Source organism: Aotus nancymaae, unplaced genomic scaffold, assembly GCF_030222135.1.
Source record: "Aotus nancymaae isolate 86718 unplaced genomic scaffold, 86718_ANA_hifiasm-v0.15.2.pri h1tg000014l, whole genome shotgun sequence".
Lineage (NCBI taxonomy): Eukaryota > Metazoa > Chordata > Mammalia > Primates > Aotidae > Aotus > Aotus nancymaae.
In genome coordinates, this window is record NW_026988425.1 from 69,312,725 (window position 1) to 69,334,306 (window position 21,582).

Consider the following 21,582-nt stretch of genomic DNA (forward strand, 5'->3'; position numbering starts at 1 on the left):
GGCTGAGGCAGGTGGATCATTTGAGGTCAGAAGTTTGAAACCATCCTGGCCAACATGGTGAAACCCCTGGATGTGGTGGTGCACACCTGTAATCCCAGCTACTGGGGAGGATGAGGCAGGAGAATTGCTTGAATCCAGGAGGCGGAGGTTGCAGTGAGCTGAAATTATGCTACTGCACTCCAGCCTGGGAAACAGAGTGAGACTCTGTCTCTAAAGAAATAAATATAGGGCCGGGCGTGGTGGCTCAAGCCTGTAATCCCAGCACTTTGGGAGGCCAAGGCGGGTGGATCACGAGGTCAAGAGATCGAGACCATCCTGGTCAACATGGTGAAACCCCGTCTCTACTAATACAAAAAATTAGCTGGGCATGATGGCGCGTGCCTGTAATCCCAGCTACTCAGGAGGCTGAGGCAGGAGAATTGCCTGAACCCAGGAGGCGGAGGTTGCGGTGAGCCGAGATCGTGCCATTGCACTCCAGCCTGGGTAACAAGAGCGAAACTCCGTCTCAAAAAAAAGAAAAAAAGAAATAAATATATAACTTCTGGATAGTGAAGGAAACCATCAGCAGAGTACAAAGGTAACCTACAGAATGTGAGAAAATATTTACAAACCATGTATCTGATAAGTGGTTAATATCCAAAATATATAAGAAACTCCTACAACTCAGCAAAAAACCTAGTAAGTCATTTTAAAAATGGGCTAAGGACTTTAATAGACATTTCTCCAAAGAAGACATACAAATGGCCAACCAGTATATGAAAAGATGCTCAATGTCACCAATGATCAAGACAATGCAAATCAAATCCACAATGAAATACCACCTCGAAACGGTTCTAACGGCTATTATCAAAAAGATACAAGATGACAAGTGCTGGCAGGGAGAAAAGAAAACCCTAGTCACTGTTAGAGGGAATGGCAATTAGCATAGCCATTACGGAAAAAAGTATGGAGTTTTCTCAAAAAATTAAAATAGAGTATTGTATAAAAGGTGAGGAGGTTAGCATTCCCCTTGACAAGAGGAACAGAAAATCAAATACCGTGTGTCCTCACTTATAAGTGGGAGCTAAATGATGAGAACACGTGGACACATAAGGGAAAATAACACAGACTGAGGCCTATCGGAAGGTGGAGGGTGGGAAGAGGGAGAGGATCAGGAAGAATACCTATTGAGTACTAGGCTTAATACATGGGTGATGAAATGATCTGTACAACAAACCTCCGTGACACACACTTACCTATGTGACAAACCTGCACATGTACTCCTGAAGTTAAAATAAAAGTTTTTATAAAACTAGAACTATAATATGGTTCGGCAGTCCCACTTCTGGGTATTTTTTCAAAAGAATTGAAATCAGTATATTGAAGAGATGCCTGCACTCCCATGTTCATTGCACCACTATTCACAACAGCTAAGATGTGGAAACAACCTAAATGTTGATGAATAAATAAAGAAAATGTGGTATATATATACAATGGACTATCAGTCTGAAAAAAGAGGAAGTCCTTCTCATACACTACAGCATGGATGAACCTTGAGGACATTATGCTAAGTGAAAGAAGCCAGCCAAAAGGGCAAATACTGCATGATTCCACTTATACGAGGTATCTAAAGCAGTGAGACTCATAGAAGCAGACAGTACAATGATGGTTGCAGGGATTGGGAGGAGGGTAAAATGGGTGTAAAGTTTCAGCTCTGCAAGATGAGTAAGTTCCAGAGATCTGTTGTACTATGTTGTGCCTATAGTTGATGATATTGTGTTGCACACTTAAATATCTTTTAAGAGAGTAGATCTTGTGGCCGGGCATGGTGGCTCACACCTATAATCCGAGTACTTTGGAAGGCTGAGGTGGGCAGATCACGAGGTCAGGAGTTCGAGACCAACCTGGCCAATATGGTGGCACCCTTGTCTCTACTAAAATTAGCCGGGCGTGGTGGCATGCGCCTAGTCCCAGCTTGGGAGGCTGAGGCAGGAAAATCGCTTGAACCCGGGAGGTGGAGGTTGCAGTGAGCCAAGATCACGCCACTGCACTCCAGCTTGGGCGACAGAGTCTCCATCTCAAAAAAAAATAATAAGAGTAGATCTCGTGTTTTAACTCTTTTTACCACAATCAATAAAAATAATAGCTAAATTAATTTAAGCAAGTCATCTTGAAAGCAACTGACAACTGCTTGGTTGTTGTTGTTGGCTAACTACAATGAGTTTTAGTCAGTAGTCTTTATTTCTTAAAGAACGCAATCGTATGTACAATTTTCTTATATTTCAGCTAGTTGATTAGTCAGGAAAGGGAAAAGGAGGTTCATCTAAAGCATGTATTAGTGATGTTCTGTGTTGACGTGATAAACAAAATAAAAAATTTATTATTACAGGTCATATTACAACTTCTAACTTGCATGCAAAGGAATTTTGTGGTCCCCCTGAAAACATGGCCTACAACATGACTGCGTAAGCCGAGTGCAGCCTGTGGAGGCTCTGCCATGGCTCATGTGCTGAAGTGTCAGAAGCTCTCTGTGTGCGCCTCTTCAGTCTTGGCATAATTTTAAATTCTGCACCTGCCCCCGTGTTCATGGATTGAATCTGTATCTGGCTACTAGGAGGCCACCTTCATTTCATCTTTAGGCTTAACATAGGTGACAATTTGCTCTGGGGCTTTATGAAAGAAAAAAATGTCTTAATCCTACCTAACAAAAAGAAAGTCTTAACTGTGCCTAATAATAGTTGAAGACCCCCAAAGCACCTATCAGGGACTGTATAACAGCAACATTGGAAAAGCTATCTGGAAAAAGATGAAGAAAAACTGAAATATTTGAAAAGGATGGAGGTTAACATAGAGCTAATTTCCAGTCAACATGGGGACTCTGAATTTATCATATATATTTTTTTAAATCCAGTCAGTTTGTTTGAACAAACAACTTTCAAATATTAAGCCATTGTTTGAATGATCAAAGCAGTCCATGAAAATAATTTCTCCTTAGTCCTCAAACATAGGCCTACTTGTTGCCAAGAAACCTTTTCTTCTGCTTAATCCAAATTACTCTTCCATTTCTCTCACCCATTTTTAATACTTTCTCTCAGAGGGAATGGCTACCTGGCTTCTCCTTGTTTTCCAATTTAATCTTAGCTTTCCTCCATAGGTTGTAGTTTCCATCAATTAGTTATCCTTACTTTTTTAAAAAAAGGTAGTTTCCACTGGCTTAGTAGGTATTTACCAAACTGGTGAAAACTACACGTTAATTTATCACCTAGAATTTGGTGGGAATGAGGTTCATCTTGTACTGTAATTTGTGGATTAAGTAAAATCAGACGCTGTGCTATGATGTTTGTAAAATTAGTCCCTATGTTAGCGCTCTTTCATCCCAGCTCTTGCTGTGTGTGGTTCCTGAGGAGGGGCATCATGAGAGCAGGGTGGGAACATCACTGTTGTTCATGCACGTGCGTGTGTGCATGTGTGTGTGTACACGTGCACATGTGCATAAGCTTGTAAAGGGGCTGGGTGGCAAAGAATGTCTCCTTGGTGATGCTAATAAAGCAACACTGAGCTGGAGTGAAACCAGGTGCCAGACCCCCAAAGAAGTAAAGGCAGAGGTCTCCAAGGTGGGTGCTGGACTGAATTCTGGATCAGGCCAAGAACTGTGGCTAAGTCAATGGGAAAGGGAAGATGGCCTGGCTGGGTGTGGTGGCTCATGCCTGTGATCCCAGCACTTTGGGAGGCCAAGGCAGGCGGATGGCGAGGTCAGGGGATTGAGACCAACCTAGTTAACATGGTGAAACCTGGTCTCTACTAAAAATACAAAAAATTAGCTGGGCATGGTGGCATGTGCCTGTAGTCCCTGGTACTCATGAGGCTGAGGCAGGAGAATCACTTGAGCCCAAGAGGCAGAGGTTGCAGTGAGCCAAGATCACACCACTGCACTCCCTCCTGAGAGACAGAGCAAGACTCCATCTCAAAAAAAAAGAAAGGGAAGAGGACCTGTGGCATGGCATGCTGGGTGAGTAGGCCTGCGGCTCCCTCTAGGCACAAAAAGGATGGGAGATAGACCTGAAGATGGCCTGGCATGTTTGAGGCCAGCAAGTTGGGGTCAAATAGTTTATTTTTCTCCTCCTTTATTCCTCTCAGTTTTCTTTATAACCTTTTTAAAGTTCAGGCATCTAAACAGCTTTTGGGATGAGAAGGACATGGTGGCCAGTGTCCACAAGCTTTGGGTACTCTTTTCCCTCACACTGTCTGTGATCTGAGGACTGCTTACAAAGTTGGACTGTGGCAGGAAGGCCTCCTGATTAAACAACAAAGAGGAAGCCTCTCCAGAGCTCAGAATTGTCCTGACATAAAAATAATCCAGTTCTGACGTTGCCAGGATAATTACTGTTTAATTGGAATATTTTAAAACTAAAAGTATAGCCATTCCTTCCTTTAAAACTCTGAATTATGGTCTCACTATTTGTAATAATTGTAATAACAATGCTTGTACAGAGACTGGAAAGGGGTAGGAAAGCCAAAAGTGGAGCATCCTCATGCTTCCCACAATTTTGGACACAAAGAAGCGATTCTCTTCTCTCTTAATAAGCAGAGATAAGCTATACTTATTTCTGGATCCCTAAGTCATTTTTTGAGCCCTGTAAATTTGCTGGTGAGCAGTTATAATAAAGCTTCTCGGCAGTTCTTTTTACCAGCATGTTAAAGTAATCCAGGTATTTGAAGGCATGAAATGGAATGTCTTAATCTCTCAGTGGTTCAGATGGATGCGAAGGTCATGTCTGCAGCTACCTGGCTTAGGAGTGTGTACATCAAGCAAACATTCAGGTTAAGTGACAGAGCTCAGCTAAAATCCAGAAGTCCAGTAACACCAGAGTTAGTTTTCCATGAAAGAAATGCTTATAAGAAACTGGACTAGGATAAAGCAAAGACAAGGGACAGGAAGAAAGCTTACAATTGCATTACTGCAATATTCTGCAAAATCAGACTTCTTCTGTTCTACCTCTTTTTAAAGCTGAAAATGCCTCACGTTTCTTACAAGAGGCATGAGTAATTGCATGAATACTAAATTATTTGACAATTTCTAGCATGGTTCCATCCTTATGTGATGAGGCTGCACAATATAGGCTATATGTGTTTGAGTATTTTGTGCATGTATGTAACTTTGTTACTTTGATTTGCAAAATGGAAAATTCCCTGAATGCCCTCAGAAAAGAGTATGTTAGCATTTGGCAGGTCAACAAAATGCCCTCCCTTATTCTTTGTCTCTGCCTCATTCTCCAACACTTTAGTGCACTAAGTTGTAGTGACTGAAATCATTCTTGGTGAATAATGCTGGGCCACGCTGAAAATTTGTGGCTGAGAGCTGGACCCTCGTCATCACCACGTACTTTGTCAATGAGACAGGGTAACCCATGGTTACTGAGCTCCGATCAGTTAGGGGCAGAGAGCCTCCGCTCCCCATCGCTCTATAAAAGAGACCCAGCAAAGGGACCCTACCAGCTTCCAGCTCTCAGTCTGCGTGAGGGTGTGGGAAGGAAAGCCCAGGACCTCCGGAGCAGAGCACAGCAGCTGCAGAGGCAAGGCCAGCATGTCACCCAACTTCAAACTTCAGTGTCACTTCGTTCTCATCTTCCTGACGGCTCTAAGAGGGGAAAGCCGGTACCTAGAGGTGAGCCACTCCTGGCCTGACCCATCTCACCTTCCTTGCGTGTGAGCCCTAGGTGGCAGGCAGGTTGCCTCTGCTCGCAGCCTTTTGGGGTTCCCTGTTTCTTACCTCTCTGCTGGATGCTCTCTTGCCCCTGGTTTCCCCTATCCTGGTCTTCCTCCTTGCCTCTGAGCATCCCAGACTGCCTGCCTGCCTTCCTCTGGCCGCTGGAGATACCCCAGCCTGATGGAGAGGGTCTAAGACCTCCCTGTTTTCTCCGGACCCGGAGAAACATTACCCCTCTCTCTTTATTCGCTATGCTGAGTGGCAGGGAGGGTGCCCCGCTCCTGGTCCCCTTTTTTATTCCTAGTCCTTGAACTTTTCCGGATTGACCCATGTTCCCTGCCAGCTGCGGGAAGCGGCGGACTACGAACCTTTCCTGCTGTTCAGCGCCAACCTGAAGCGGGAGCTGGCTGGGGAGCAGCCGTACCGCCGCGCTCTGCGTGAGTCGGAGCTGCCCGGCTCGCGGGAGCCTGGGACTCTGTGCGGAGGGCCGAGGGCTCGCGGGCATCTCGGGAAGAAGGCTGGTCGAGACCACCAGGGGCGCGGTCCGCTTCGCTAGGGATGGGTCTGCGGAGGCGAGCTGGGAGCGGAAAGGGGTGGCGCGCCTGGGGCGCGGGAACCCAGTGCAGCCGAGGCTGGGCTTCCGAGCGCTGGGCGCCACAGAGACTGGGCATGGGGCGCGCGGAGAGGGGCCGCCTGAGGCCGTCGCCGTGGCGGCTGCAGCCCGGGACTCTACCCTGTGCCCTCCTCCCCCAGGATGCCTGGACATGCTGAGTCTTCAGGGCCAGTTCACCTTCACCGCCGACCGGCCGCAGCTGCACTGCGCAGCCTTCTTCATCAGCGAGCCAGAGGAGTTCATCACCATCCACTACGACCTGGTCTCCATCGACTGTCAGGGCGGCGACTTCCTGAAGGTGAGGCGCCTGCGGCCAGCCAGCCTAGCCGGGGGTGTGGTGGGTGGGGGCACGGGAGCGTTGGAAAGGGCTGGGAGCTGCGCCCAGCGTGGGGCTGCCGAGCGTGGGTAGCCAGTGGCAATTCTGAGACACTTCGCTGGTGCCCGAGTCGGAGAGGCGAGCTCGAGGACCCTCCGCACGGCAAGAAGCTCGCCGTTACCCAAAGACCTCGACCCACACCCATCCCGTAGGGCTGGGGCCGGTGGCTCGGGACGCTGCGTGGTCTAAATTCCCTTCCAGGCGTTTTCGAGGCCCTGGGAACGTCTAAAGACTTGAACTCGCCGCGCGGAACGCTGTGATGCAATCCGGGGCCGAGGAAATATGATTAAAAACCGACAAGCTCGAGAGCTGGGGTCCACCACGCGGGCCGTCTTGGTTAGAAGGCCCGCCCCACGCGTCTCACATCTGAGCCCGCCTCGCTCCTGCTGGTCCGCGCTCGATAGAGCCATTCTGAGTGCACAGAGGCTGTCTTCAGGGCTCGGGTGAACCGATTTTGGAGCAGTAGGGGACTGGCTGCCGAGGGGGCATCTAGATTGAGACAAGTGGGAGGGGAGGACAAGACCCCTAAGCTGACTGTCTCCCTGCTTCCAGTCGTCAGACTCCATAAGTGTAACAGGGAAGCGTGGGGTGGCTGGTGGAGCTCTACTGTCCAATTAAAATAATCGTGATTAACATCTCCAAAGTAGAATTATTTTGGAACCTGTCACATGCATTAGAAGTAATTTGTAGCTGGGTTGTTGGTAATTTTGCTAATGTGGACTAGATTGGACTCATTAAACTGGAGACCTGTGGTGATTTTGAGAGTCAAGTCAATAGACACTGACCCTTTGTTCAACTGCAAACTTTTAACAAGTGAAGGAAAAATGTCCCAGGTAGCATACCAGCCATCACTGCCTGGCTGTTGAAGCAGTTCTTGATATTTTAAAGTAGTATGTGATGATATATTTAAAAAAGAGAAAAAAAAGATATATATAGCCGTTAGCAGATAAAGTTACTGCTCCAGTTTTTTCTTTTGTTATCTATTTTTGAGATGTTTTATTCACATTTCAATGACTAGTGAAAGAGAGGAGCTGAATGAAACCCAAATTATGCTTCTATGGAATTCTTCTGAAGGTGGGAGGTAGAAAATATGACCAAGGTAAAATGTACTATGTGGTTTTATTTACCAAAATGGTTGAAATGATAAAATATAAGGAAGTTTACTTACTTTGGGAGCTTTAAGGCTTATAAAGAAAAATAATAAATTAATACTATTATTTGCAAACAACCCTCACCGTCCAATATATACAAATGAAAAGCAAGCAGGTAGAGAGTGGACTGTCAATTCTCACTTATGACCGAAGGCCCATTGCTGGATAACTTTTCCCCCCTTTTCAACTCATCCCTGACTTCAGGAGTTGATGGAAATGATAGCATCTATGTCTGTATTTTTTTTCCAAAGGTATTTGATGGTTGGATTCTCAAGGGGGAGAAGTTCCCCAGTTCCCAGGATCATCCTCTCCCCACAGCTGAGCGATACATAGATTTCTGTGAGAGTGGTCTTAGCAGGAGGAGCATCAGATCTTCCCAGAATGTGGCCATGATCTTCTTCCGAGTCCATGAACCAGGAAATGGATTCACATTAACCATAAAGACAGACCCCAACCTCTTTCGTAAGTGTTCTCAGTCAAAAGGCAGAACTTGGGAATCAAACCTGCTTTTCGAAGGTAGTCGAAAGACTTAAAGAAATTTGAACTGAGGAATGACTTGAATGGAATTTTTTTTGTAATTAGAAATGACCTAAAGGATATTTTCTATTAATTATTATGAAAATCAAATCACAGTTTTAAATTTATTTCCCGGGTTAGGTAGTATACTAATTTATGGCGAGTACAATTCTATCTTTTCTCCAAAGTCTTGCTCTGATCGCCTCAGGTTCTACAATGCATTTAGTGATAAGCTTTAATTTTCCAAGTCATTTCACTAATCCAGGATAAGCTTGAGGGATGGGATATAAAGTTGCAGTCTTAAGAGATATTCAGGCACAGGCTTGAAAGTGTCCATATCTTTCAGCCTGTGCCTGAATGTGGTAGACAGATATAATGCCCTGAGTAAAGGGTTGGGTTATAGCATTTCAATGTTGCCTTCTGATTCTGAGCCCACCACTCTAATTTAGTTCATTTCTGATGAACACACATATAGCTTATGCTGCACAATTGAACAGCCCAGGCCTAAAGCATATTATCTTAATCACAATGAGTTGATTCATCTGCTAATTGTTTTTTCCCCATTAAGAGAAAAATCTGTTTAAAAAATTAGGAAAGGAACACATATCACTCATTTTTGCATACAATAGTATTAACACTTCATGTGGCTGAAAGATGGGGCCTAATCTGCCAAAGAATAATGTACTACTGATCTGATTTCTAGTTCTGCAAAAACAAAAAGAATTTTTGAAAAAGCCCCCCGCCCCCCAAAAAAAAAGCTGTTCATGAGGACTGCAGCAGAACAATTCTAAAAGACAAAGAGTTTCCTGTATATTTTGTTTGGTTAGAAATCAGAAACCTCCTGGGCCAGGTGTGGTGACTCATGCCTGTAATCCTAGCACTTTGGGAGGCCAATGCAGGAGGATCGCTTGAGCCCAGGAGTTAAAGATGAGGCTGGCCCACAAAGTGAGACCCTGTCTGTATTAAAACTTTTTAAAAAGCATATTAAGAAACCTTCTAGAACCATCAAGGAATTTCAGTTCTTTTTGAAAGAAATTATAATTAGAAATATAAGAAGAGGCAAGAGGTGGTTCTGACCTGTTCTGATCAAGGTTGATTCATCCTGAAATCAGCAAAAAAAGTACAGATTCTGATGCTTGTACTTTCATATCTAGACTAGTTAATGTATTGTAAATTTAGATTTGAGATATAAAACAAAAAAGTTTTAGAAGTTCTTGGGAGTAAATTAAATGTTAAAAATGTACCTTTTAGTTAACTTATCACTTAACATGCAGCAAATATTTATCAGACTTAAGACTGATCAGTCTTAAGGCTGTCTTTCATTTTTTTCTCAGCCTATTTTCTCACTATTAGAAAAATATTTAAAATAGGCCTAGCACGGGGACTCATGCCTGTAATCCCAGTACTTTGGGAGGCCAAGGCAGGCAGATCACCTGAGGTCAGGAGTTCGAACCAGCCTGGGAAATGTGGTAAAACTCTGTCTCTACTAAAAATACAAAAATTAGCTGGGCATGGCGGCACATGCCTGTAGTCCCAGCTGCTCAGGAGGCTGAGGCAGGAGAATCATTTGAACCCAGGAGGGGGAGGTTTCAGGGAGCTGATATTGTGCCACTGCACTCTGGCCTGGGTGACAGAGCAAGACTCCACCTCAAAAAGAAAAAAGAAAAAGAAAAATACTTAAAATAAGCCTAGGGCCATGGTGAAGCTGCTGAGCTGCATCCTAGGCCCCTGGCTTTAAAATAAAAATTTAAAAATTTTAAAAAAAAACAATGAAATAAAAATGAGAAAGAAAATACTTGAAATTATTTACTTTATTATTTAAAAAATAACATTATGACTCCAAATGCTATGAATGAAGCCTTCAGATAGAGTTTGAGTTTTAGACTTACCATTAAGCCTCAATTTTCCAGATACCTAGCTTTAAGCTGGACTCTAGTTAACTAAAGTCTTACTAAAACTACTACCAGCTAGTTTTTGTTTGGGTGCTGTGTTGTGTCTTGTGATTGTTATAGATAAGGTGTAACTCCCTAAGATTAAGATTAGAAGCTGCGTCACAGCCCAGGGCCTCCTGACAATATCCATGTGTCACTGATGGTTGTTGTTCCCCAAATCCTTCCTGTCTCCAAATTGCTTTTGTGGTATATATGTTCTCTTCCTGGGCAAGAAGGCCCTAGACCATGAACAGGAGCCCTAGAATAAGGATACAATAAATTTCCATAAAAACCCAGCAAACTGGCTGGGAGCGGTAGCTCATGCCTGTAATCCCAGCACTTTGCAAGGCTGAGGTGGGTGGATCACAAGGTTAGGAGTTCGAGACCAGCCTGGCCAATATGGTGAAACCCTGTATCTACTAAAAATACAAAAACTTAGTTGGGTGTGATGGCGTGTGCCTGTAGTCCCAGCTGCTTGGGAGGCTGAGGCAGGAGAAATGCTTGAACCTGGGAGGTGGAGGTTGCAGTGAACCAAGATTGTGCCACTGCACTCCAGCCTGGACCACAGAGCAAGACTCCATCTCAAACAAACAAACAAAAAAGAAACACCCAGCAAACCAAGTAATGTAAATGTGAATTTTTTTTTTTCCTTTTCTGCAAAGCCTGCAATGTCATTTCTCAGACTCCAAATGGAAAGTTTACTCTGGTAGTTCCACACGAGCATCGAAACTGCAGCTTCTCCATAATTTATCCTGTGGTGATCAAAATATCTGATCTCACCCTGGGACACTTAAATGGTCTTCAGTTAAAGGTGAGTTGCTTACTTGTTTTCCAACCATTTGATAAGGCCACAGCTTTATCAGAGCAGAAGCAATCATACAGGGCAAACCTGGACACTGGCAAATTGGCGTAGTACGTCGCTCTGATTAGCTCTTATATCTCACACGTGTTTGCCATAGCCGCCTTAACGAACCCCCTCTTCTATTTCAGTTATGTGGCAAGTTGCATACTCAGGTGCCCCCTCTGACTACTTGAATACTTTCCTTGTGATGTAAGAAATGTTTTCAGTTGGTAAAGTTGTGATATATAATTACAATTGAACGCTCTTGTACTTGCTTCTTTTACAAAAATTCTCTCCTAGCAGAATGTAGTGTGAGTCATCTACACAGCTGTTTTTCTGATTATTGGAATTTTCTTTTGACACGAAGGAAGTATCTCATTGACAGAACTGTATTATGAAGGAGTACTAACTGTAGCATAAAATACAAAATTGGATTTTTAGATTGCAAAATATAGTAACGTTTTAGAAAGTATTTGGCATTACATTTAACTTAATACATTTTGCCTAAAAAATATTAGCTGAGAATCCCTATCAACTTGTTTTCGAATAAACTTCTGCATGGACCTTAAAATTCATGCCAAGTTGGACCGCGTTTTCTTGCACTGGTAGCATTTTTTCTCTGAGTCATCCTCATTTCCTTTTACTTTCTCACATGACTAGGTTAAGATAATTCATGTATTTGCTGCTATCAAAGGCAGTCATAATTCCTAATCAGACAGATTTTAGTGAAAACCAAATAAATAGAACTAGGACTGAGAAAATGAGTATATCCAATTTCCTTTAAGCCCTAAATGCATGAACTAGCGCCTGTTTTTTTTTAAGTTGGAACTTAGTGGAAGAATAGTCCTTTGATAAGGACATTTTTGGGCATCTTTGGTACAGTCTTACTGTCTTGATATTATTTGCACGTCATTCTTGATGTAAAACAGAAGATGAAAGGTGTGAGCACAGACTGGGAGATCTGCACTTTAGTTATTGGGGCTATGGGGCTAATCTTGGTGTTTCCTCCTGAACAATTTAGAGCCTACAGTGTTCTAGACATCTGTTCCTTCACAAAATATTTTTTGAGTGCTTGCCATGTGCAGGGCACTATTGTAGATGCTGGAAATTAGCAATAAACAAGACAGGTCCTGCTCACAGGGACCCTGCATTCAAGTGGGATGAGAAAGGCAAAATTGCCATGTATTTCAAATGGTGATAAGTGCTGCACAGAAAATGCAGCAGAGTGGTGTAGTAGACAGTGACTGGGAGCATGGGGTGGGTGGAGAGGCAGGGGGCTACTTGAGATAAAGTGGTCAGGAAAGAAATCTTTTGATAAGTGAGACCTGGGTGATAGATCAGAAGGAGCCAGCAGCCATGAGATCATGGAGCAGAGGGCACAGTGGAGAGGCTCAGAGGCAGGAATGGGCTTGCCAGATTCCAGAAATGGAAGGAAGAGGATTGGCAAAATACAGCTTCAGGGAGAGGGACAGGGCCAGAGTGCGGTGAGCCCCGTGGGCCACATTAGGGAGTTTAAGTTTATTCTAAGTGCAGTGGTAAACCACTGAAGGGGTTCAGGGAGGAAAGCGACATGATCCGATGTACACTGTCTAAAATATCACTGTGGCGTCCATGCAATGAATGGGCTGTAGGGCCATGCCACCCTTTTTATGGTCCTGGTGAGACGTTTCTTTATTATTAATGTATCTATCAAGATGATTTTCTTAAATAAAACTTCCCAGGTTTCTATGTGTTGAAAGATGAGTTCCACCAAAATAAAAACAAAACAAAAAACCTTCCATTTTGCACATTGAGTTGGTGTGAGGATCTTACATTAGGTACAAGGAATATAAGTACTTTTTTTCTGAGATGGAATCTCACTCTGTCACCCAGGCTGGAGTGCAGTGGCGCAATCTCGGTTCACTCACTACAACCTCCACCTCCTGGGTTCAAGCAATTCTCCTGCCTCAGCCTCCTGAGTAGTTGGCATTACAGGCATGCGCCACCACACCTGGCTAATTTTTTTTCTATTTTTAGTAGAGACAGGGTTTCACCATATTGGCCAGGCTGGTCTCCCACTCCTGACTTTGTGATCCGCCCACCTCAGCCTCCCAAAGTGTTGGGATTACAGGCATGAGCCACCGTGCCTGGCCAAGCACTTTTTTGGTACATTGTTGTGGGGTAGGCTAAAGATAGTAGTGGCTTAGAACCTCAACAAAGAAAATTTAGGAAATCACTGTTGAGGAACTGAACTTGAGAGGTCCCTACATGACTCAGTGTCTGCCATTGTTTATAAGAAAAGCTGAGAGTCTCGCAAAGAGGGAAGAAAAATCATTGAACAGAAGGAGTAAGTGCACCTCACTTTCTTATTTGTTTTGTTCCCCTCATTTTAGTTTGCATTTCTTCCTAACTTCTTAATTTCCCACTTCTCTCTCCCGAGTCTGCCTTTTTCTCTGCAACAGCACCTGCTGAAATTTGGAACCTATAAAGTTCCTCCCAACCTCCTCTACTCAAGGGAAAGGCAATTAAGGTTTTTTCCTTTACTGCTAAATTGCTTATTCCACTCTCAATACAAGAACATGAAGGCCTGTCTACAGTGGGGCTAATTAAACCTCTATTTCATCATTTGATACAATTATGTATAAAGCCTCTAAGCATCAAACCCAGCACACAGTAGGTAGGCCCTTTAAAAATATATATCTCCACCTGCCCCTGCTTATTAGTGAAACAGTTGCCATTATGTTATTTTCCAGTTTGCTGTCTAGTTCCAGTTGTATTTCAATGCCCCCCCGCCTTTTTTTTTCTGAGACAGAGTCTCACTCTCACCCAGGCTGGAGTGCAATGGTGTGATCTTGGTTCAGAGCAACTTCTGCCTCCCAGGTTCAAGTGATCCTCCCGCCTCAGTCCCCCGAGTAGCAGGGACTACAGGTGTGTGCCATCATGCCTGGATAATTTTTGTATTTTTAGTGGAGACAGGGTTTCACCACGTTGGCCAGGCTGGTCTCGAACTCCTGACCTCAAGTGATCCACCTGCCTCGGCCTCCCAAAGTGCTGGAATTACAGGCATGAGCCACCATACCTGTCAATGCCCTTCTAAAAGTCCGAAGGTGTGTGCTTATGTGTGTGTGTGTGTGTTTTAAGTTTTCTGTTGTAGATTTTGGTTCCTATGTGTTAAGGTCTATCTGGTTAACTACTGAGCACCTTGTCACATTGCACTAGATCTCTTAATGAGCACACTTCAATGAAGAAGAGGAACACAGGCAAACCTGGTTACACAAATTGTTGGGGGGCGAGTGCCAATGAAAATGTGGGAGCCCTTATTACAAATTTATTAAAATGCAACAGAGTATTAAACCGAGCATAGAGCCCTTTTAGACACTGGCCTTATGTGGCTGCACAGGTGGGATACTCATGAGGCCTGCCCTGATCATGGGAGATGGGGGCTCAAAGTACTTTTGGGACTGAGAGTGGCTGCTTTGTTTGTGTGGGAAAGTGAGTCACAGGGATTGCTGTGGACAAGACAGTATGGAAAAGATGAAAAGGCTGGGTGAGGTGGCCTGTAATCCCAGGGCTGTGGAAGTCTGAGGCAGGAGGATCCCTTGAGGGTAGGAGTTCAAGACTGGCCTGGGCAACATAGCAAGGACCCATCTCTACAAAAATTAAAAAAAAAAAAGAAGCAGGAAAAGGTGCTCATCGTGGATCACACAGAGCTTTAGGATGAATTCTTTTGAGTAGCTTAAATTTGTTTTAGTTGAAAGGAGAAAGATAATGATAACAGTAGCAAACTTGGGCCCCAAATCAGGATTTTATTATTTCTTTAATATATTCATAATTAATGTAAATTCTTATTGGTAGAAATGATGTATTCCAATAGCACACAAATTTCCTTTAAAAAGAAGAGGAAAAGAGATTCAGTGAAGGGAAAACAGATGTGAAAGCCCTATTTATAAAATGTAGATATTTGACTTCGCTTAAGTCTGACTGCATGCATTAGGAAATTCTAGTGATTCAGTATGTATGTCCAAATGATTTGAAAAGTAAAGCATTTTTAGGTTCAATTTCCATACATCTTATATGGAGTTTACAGATTTCCATTTTATCATTCCAGTCCTCGAGCTTAACAAAAAATGAAAAATTTACACACATTTCTTAAAAAAAAAATGATTACTCAACTGATTTAGAAAAGCACTTTTTATGATTTTTTCACTTGTAAATATCTTTTAATTTCCGGAGTCCCAGATGTTAAATTAAATGGTATTGCCAGGATGTTGAGGGCTGATTGAGTGAATTCATGGACCCGCTGCTGGTCAAATGGTTTGACTTCTGTAATTGGTTTAAATGTATCTTTCTCGGCTGCTTTTATACCCTTAGAAATCCTCAGCAGGGTGTGAGGGAATAGGAGACTTTGTGGAGCTGCTGGGAGGAACTGGATTGGACCCTTCCAAGATGATGCCTTTAGCTGATCTCTGCTACCCCTTTCATGGCCCAGGTGAGGTATTTCTTTGATGATGATGCATGTGCCTATCAAGATTTTTTTTAAAATAAGCAATTCTTCAATATTTTATGCGTTGGAAGGTGAGTTTCACCAAAAAAAAACCCTTTAGTTTTTCACACTGAGCCAGTATGAGGATTTTACATTTGAGCCTACATATAACATGAATATCTTTGCCAAAATATCCAACATTGGGAGAGAAACCTATGAAGCAATAAGGTTGTGTGTTTAAGATTGGCCTTAAGTAAAACTATGAAAAAGACCAGGCTTTAAAAAACTGCATTCTCTCCATTTTCTTGGGGGTCCCTGCTTTCATTTTCTAGACACTAAAGAGTTTATCTACTAATGGAAAAGCTTATGGTTCAAATTGTAGATGTATCATCAATTAGTAATAGGATAATATTAAAATAGCTGTTTTTCATGTATGTGTATATATGTGTGTGTTACTCATAGTAAATAAACAACAAAGTGATGTTTTATTAGAAATTCTTAGAACTGCTAAAAGTCTATAACTTTTTAACAGCTAAACTAGCCTCTTAAAGGCCACTGTAATACAGAGGTAAATTCTGAAATCTAAAAGCAGTCAGCAGTAATAAAAGACTGGTTTATTTAGCACAGCATGCCAAATAGAACCCAGATCTATGTCAGAGGCCAGTGAGGATTTTCACTTGATGATGCTCATGTCAGGTGAGGATGGATGGGACTTCCTGACCAAACAACTCAGTGAAGTCCGGCGGGTGGGGAGAGAGTCATAAGACATTGCTATAAAGGTCACTCCCATATCTTTACTTCAGACACGGTAGTCCTAGATTATCTTCAGAGAGACCAAAGTAAAACAGAAGAAGAACAGCAGTCTCTAATCTCAGTTAATTCTTACTGTAGCCTCCTTCCTCTCCTGTCACTGCTGATTGTTAACCAGCTAGACAATGAAGCTGCAAAGCTAACAGTCCTCTTGATCAGCTGTTAGCTGTTATAATTAAAACCAGGCCAGACCACCAGTATTTTCTCTGAGTTGATGCTGGTCCTTAGTAAATAAAACATCTCTAAAATAGAATTAATATACAGTCAGCCCTCCTTAACTGTGGGTTCCCCATACCTGGATTCAACCAACTGCAGATAGAAAATATTCAGTGTAGGCCAGGCGGGTGTCTCACACCTGTAATCCCAGCCCTTTGGGAGGCTGAGGTCAGGAGTTCAAGACCAGCATGGCCAATATGGTGAAACCCCGTCTCTACCAAAAATATTTTAAAAATTAGCCAGGTGTGGTGGCACGCACCTGTAGTCCCAGCTACTTAAGAGGAACACAGACAGTGGTGGTTGCAATGAGCCGAGATCGTGCCACTGCACTCCAGCCTGGGCAACAGAGCAAGATTCTGCCTCAAAAAAGAAAATATTCAGTGTAATCCCAGCACTTTGGGAAGCTAAGGCTGGAGGATTGTTTGAGCCCAACAGTTTGAGACCAGCCTGGGCAACGTGGCAGGACCACACCTCCATGAAATAAAAAAATTAGAAAGTAATCAGGGAAAAAACAATAAAAATAACACAAATAGAAAACAATACAGTATAACAACTATTTACATAGCTTTTACATTGTATTTGGTATTATAGGTAATCTACAGATGATTTAAAGTATATGGGAGGATGTGTGTAGTTTACATGAAAATAGGTAAAGGTAAACGGTAGCCATTTATATAAGGACTTGAACATCTGTGGATTTTGGTATCTGTGGGATGGGGAGCATCTTGGAACCAATCTCCTGAGGATACCAAAGGATGAATTATACACAAGTCAGCACTAAAGCCTGATATGTACTCCACCTTCCCTACCTGTATTCTAAAATCTCATTTCAGATGAGATTTAAGGCAGGAGTAGGCTCAAAGCAAGCTTTCTAAATGAAAGCAGGGACCCCCAAGAAGATGGAAAGGTAAAAGGTAAAACAAAAGATTTCTAAAAACACGGTTTGCTGAAAACTAGAGTATTCTCTAATGCGAACTGACCCTTGAGCCCTGGTTTAAACTGTCAGTGCATGCGGCTTCTCTAGCTTTTTGCGTGCACAGTCTGAGGCACTGAATTACTTCCATGCTCATGATTGGAGAGCACCTTTGAGGAGTTGTGCTTCAGCTGGGTTAAAAGGTAAGACAAAGATTTAAAGAACAATCAGGCCTAAAAACTTAGATAATTGAAGCCAAAGTCATTTTTCTGCTCAAGTGATATAACTTGAATTAGGCAAAAAAGGTGATTCTAAGGCCAGAAAACCACTTTTGCCTAGATTACCTAGGTAACTGAAACCAGTTTTAAGACAATTTTAAGGCTGGAATTATATCACTGTTTGGTTCACTTTAGACTTCATTCCGTTACTGGAAGGGGGACCTGGAGTGTAAGTTGTCCAGGTTTTTGGCGTTTTGAACAAAGCGTTGGACAAAACGCACAAAGCAGCAAAGGAATGAAACACAGGACTGAGTAGCGAAAGCAGGGATTTATTAAAGGGAGAAAGCACTCCACAGGGTGGGAGTGGACCCAAGCAAGCGGCCCAAGGCCCCGGTTACAAAAGTTTTCTGGGTTTCACATACTACATTTTTTTTTTTTTTTTGAGACAGAGTTTCGCTCTTGTTGCCCAGGCTGGATGGAGTAAGTACAATGGTGCAATCTTGGCTTACTACAACCTCCGCCTCCAAGGTTCAAGAGATTCTTCTGCCTCAGCCTCCTGAGTAGCTGGGATTACAGGCATGCGCCACTACACCCAGCTAATTTTGTATTTTTAATAGAGACAGGGTTTCTCCATGTTGGTCAGGCTGGTCTCGAACTCCTGACCTCAGGTGATTCGCCTGCCTCAGCCTCCCAAAGTGCTGGGATTACAGGTGTGAGCCACCACGCCCAGCCTCAAGTACTCCTTTTGAGGTTTCTGTCAGTTACGGCTTATCTGGATGAAGGATTTGGTTTGTGGCTAAAGGCTGAGGTGAATTGGCACCCTATGAAGATGAAGGGATAGCTCATGCTTGGCCTGTGGCCAGTCCAAGGCAGTCTCCCTTTCCGTGTGAGATGTGGTGGACGTGGTGGAAGGGGAAGGTTGTATGTAGGGAGACTAGCTTTTGCTCCTTTGCTACTCGGGCTCAGGAAACGGGGTTTTCCCTTTTGGCTCAGCTTTAGGAAGTTTGCGTTAATTGGCTTTAGGTTGCCTGCCCCCAGACTCAGGTGTTTTCCTTTTGACCCAGCTTTGGGAAGTCAGCGAGAATCGGCCTCAGTTTCCCTGCCCGCAGACCTTGGTGCTTTTCCTTGATTCAGCACAAATTGGCTTTAAGTTCCCTGCCTCCAGACCCTATTCTCCTGCCTTAATTCTTTTCTTTCTTTGTTTCCATGAGCCCCTCCCTAGCTATTCAGTGTTGAACTATTAGGGACCCTGCCCTTTACATTGGATTTTGTTAGGAATTAGGTCAAAATAATAAGTAATACTCAAGTAAAGAAAATAGGACATATTATAAAGATTAAAGTCCAGAATAAGATCAGAAAAAGAATGACCTCCAAATTGTTTAATGGAAAATAAATTTGGCTAGGCATGGTGGCTCACGCCTGTAATCCCAACATTTTGGGAGGCTGAGGCGGGCAGATCACATGAGGCCAGGAGTTCAAGACCAGCCTGGCTAACATGGTGAAACCCCATCTCTACCCAAATTCAAAAATTAGCCAGATGTGATGGCATGCACCCGTAATCTCAGCTACTGTGAAGGCTGAGGCAGGAGAATCGCTTGAACCTGGGAGGCAGAGGTTGCAATGAGCTGAGATGGCACCACTGCTCCAGCCTGGATGACAAGACCCTGCCACAAAAAAAAAGAAAAGAAAAGAAAGGAAAGAAAAATGAATTTGGATCTCCTGGTAGAAGCTTAGACTCTCTATTAAATAATATTTTAATATTATTAATATTTTTAATATCTAACTAAATATTTTAATTTTTAAAATAATTATAGGGCTTATATCTGTTATGTCATCAAATTGACTTTTATCTCAATAACCCTATTGAACAGTTTACTTCATTTAACCCAGGTACATGTTTGAGTGGTACCCACTGCACAAGGACAATGATAGCATGTCTCAGAATTTAAAAATACCTTATAGAGACAAAGTGAGGAAAAGAAAGATTGAGAAAACTAAAACAGCAGAGATGATTATTGTAGGGCAGTAAATCTTGCCTCGGGAACCAGCTAGAGGCTGGATAAATAAGAGGAAAGTAATTCTTAATAAAAAGAATATGAGTTTCAATATATAACCCATACTAGAGGAGATATAAAAGTTGTCAGATATATACAGATAATGAATAAGATTGGATTTAAGAGAAGCAAGGATATCAGAAGTCATTTCATATAAGTAGTATAGAAAAAAATCAGAAAAAAGTTGCAAGTGGATAATAGAACAAAAACTAGTGTGTTCAGTGTATGTCTATACCACGCAAATGATCTTTTTGTTTATGTATAAAACAGAGTTTTGTTTAAATTCAAAAAAAACAGGTGTTTTTTTTTTTGGTCTAGCCCCCACTAAGTACCCCTCTAAAACCCCTTGCAACCCTAGATCTGGTGACAACCAAAAATTGCCCCTGCAAATTTCCAACCTGTCCTTAGAGGGCAATACTCTTTCCACTGCAAAACCCTGAACCAGAACCAGAGCAACCGTTTCAGACTGATCGCCTTCACCTGCCTTTACCACTCAGGCTTTGCAGGCAAAAAAGGCCTAGGAGACATCTTCTTGCCTCTTTCCAGCTAGTTTTATTTTTCTAATAGTGTTCTTGCACATGAGGAGAAAGACTGAATTCAATTATACTGTTCCATAACTAATGTATGATAGGAATGAAACAAAAACATTTCAATTGATGGTAGATGCATGACATGAGTATATGAGAGGAAGATACGTTCCTTGCGTTCATTATGTTTAAATGATCCCGTCATTTATTTGATGACTGTGTGGTTTCTAACCTGCCAGGAAACTTTTATCTTTTCCATCAATTATAGCCCAAATGAAAGTTGGCTGTGACAACACTGTGGTGCGCATGGTCTCCAGTGGAAAACACATAAATCGTGTGACTTTTGAGTATCGTCAGCTGGAACCGTACGAGCTGGAAAACCCAAATGGAAACAGTATTGGGGAATTCTGTTTGTCTGGTCTTTGAATAACCAAACTAATGATTTAACATGCTGATAGCTAAGTGAGTTTTTAATGCCATTGTGTATGATTTTGATGCACAACTAGTTAAAAGTCTTTCATACCAGTCAGTATTCCCAGCCTAGAGCACATGCACATGTGCGCACATGCACACACACACACACACACACGCATTAATTTTTGTACTTTGCTTCTTTTATGTTTGCAATCTGTAAATGAACACATGGCAGAAAATCAGCCCCTGATTGGTAGGATCATAGTTCTAAATGGAAATGCTTGTAATTCTTTGATGTGCTACAAACCTGGGACTGGTAAGACAAGCACAAAGCAACATGCAATTTAAAAAAACGTATCTCAAGGGAAAATACTCAAAGAAAGAAAAGCGGTGGCGCTTGTATTAGTTTAATAACAGAAAAAAGTCTTGTGTTTAACAAAGTAGTTGTATCTGTTTATTTTCAAAGTAGTTGTACTATTTATTTTCTATTTATTATTCTGTTACAATAGATAATAGTTATAGCAATTATTTATTGATTTGTAACAACTTGTTTTTAACAAAACTTTGTAGCATGGAAAAAATTTTTCATCCACAAATACAAACATGAATAAATATATTCAGAATGTTGGCACCTTGATGTTGGCTTTATTTGCTTTCCTGAGTAGTCTTCTTTCTTGCTACCATCAGAAAATAATGTTATCATGTGGTGCAGAGCCAAATGCTGAACTAAATCATTTTGGACTTCTTAGAGCTAGAAGAACTCTGGGCCACTGAAGTAGAATTATTTAGAGTAGAGATAGAATTGCAGTGTTTGCACAGGCAACACTGTTTGCACAAGAATACATGTTTTTGTC

At 42.4% G+C, this 21,582-nt stretch overlaps 1 protein-coding gene and 1 pseudogene across 2 annotated transcripts; both read left to right on the forward strand.

The window, feature by feature from the left end:
- The first annotated feature begins 974 nt into the window (after positions 1-974).
- LOC135275037 (U6atac minor spliceosomal RNA) lies at positions 975-1,054 on the forward strand (annotated as a pseudogene).
- A 2,996-nt stretch (positions 1,055-4,050) lies between these two features.
- CRHBP (corticotropin releasing hormone binding protein) lies at positions 4,051-21,365 on the forward strand. Of its 2 annotated transcripts, none has more exons than XM_064376065.1 (7): positions 4,051-5,644; positions 5,991-6,123; positions 6,440-6,597; positions 8,078-8,288; positions 10,936-11,084; positions 15,465-15,582; positions 20,583-21,365. In XM_064376065.1, the coding sequence occupies exons 1-7, from the start codon at positions 5,564-5,566 to the stop codon at positions 20,738-20,740; spliced, it is 1,008 nt and encodes a 335-aa protein (XP_064232135.1). In that variant the 5' UTR covers positions 4,051-5,563; the 3' UTR covers positions 20,741-21,365. The 2 variants fall into 2 exon arrangements, with proteins under 2 accessions (XP_064232135.1, XP_012317554.1); XM_012462131.3 differs by having other exon boundaries at positions 4,055-5,644; positions 6,030-6,123.
- The last annotated feature ends 217 nt before the right edge of the window (positions 21,366-21,582 follow it).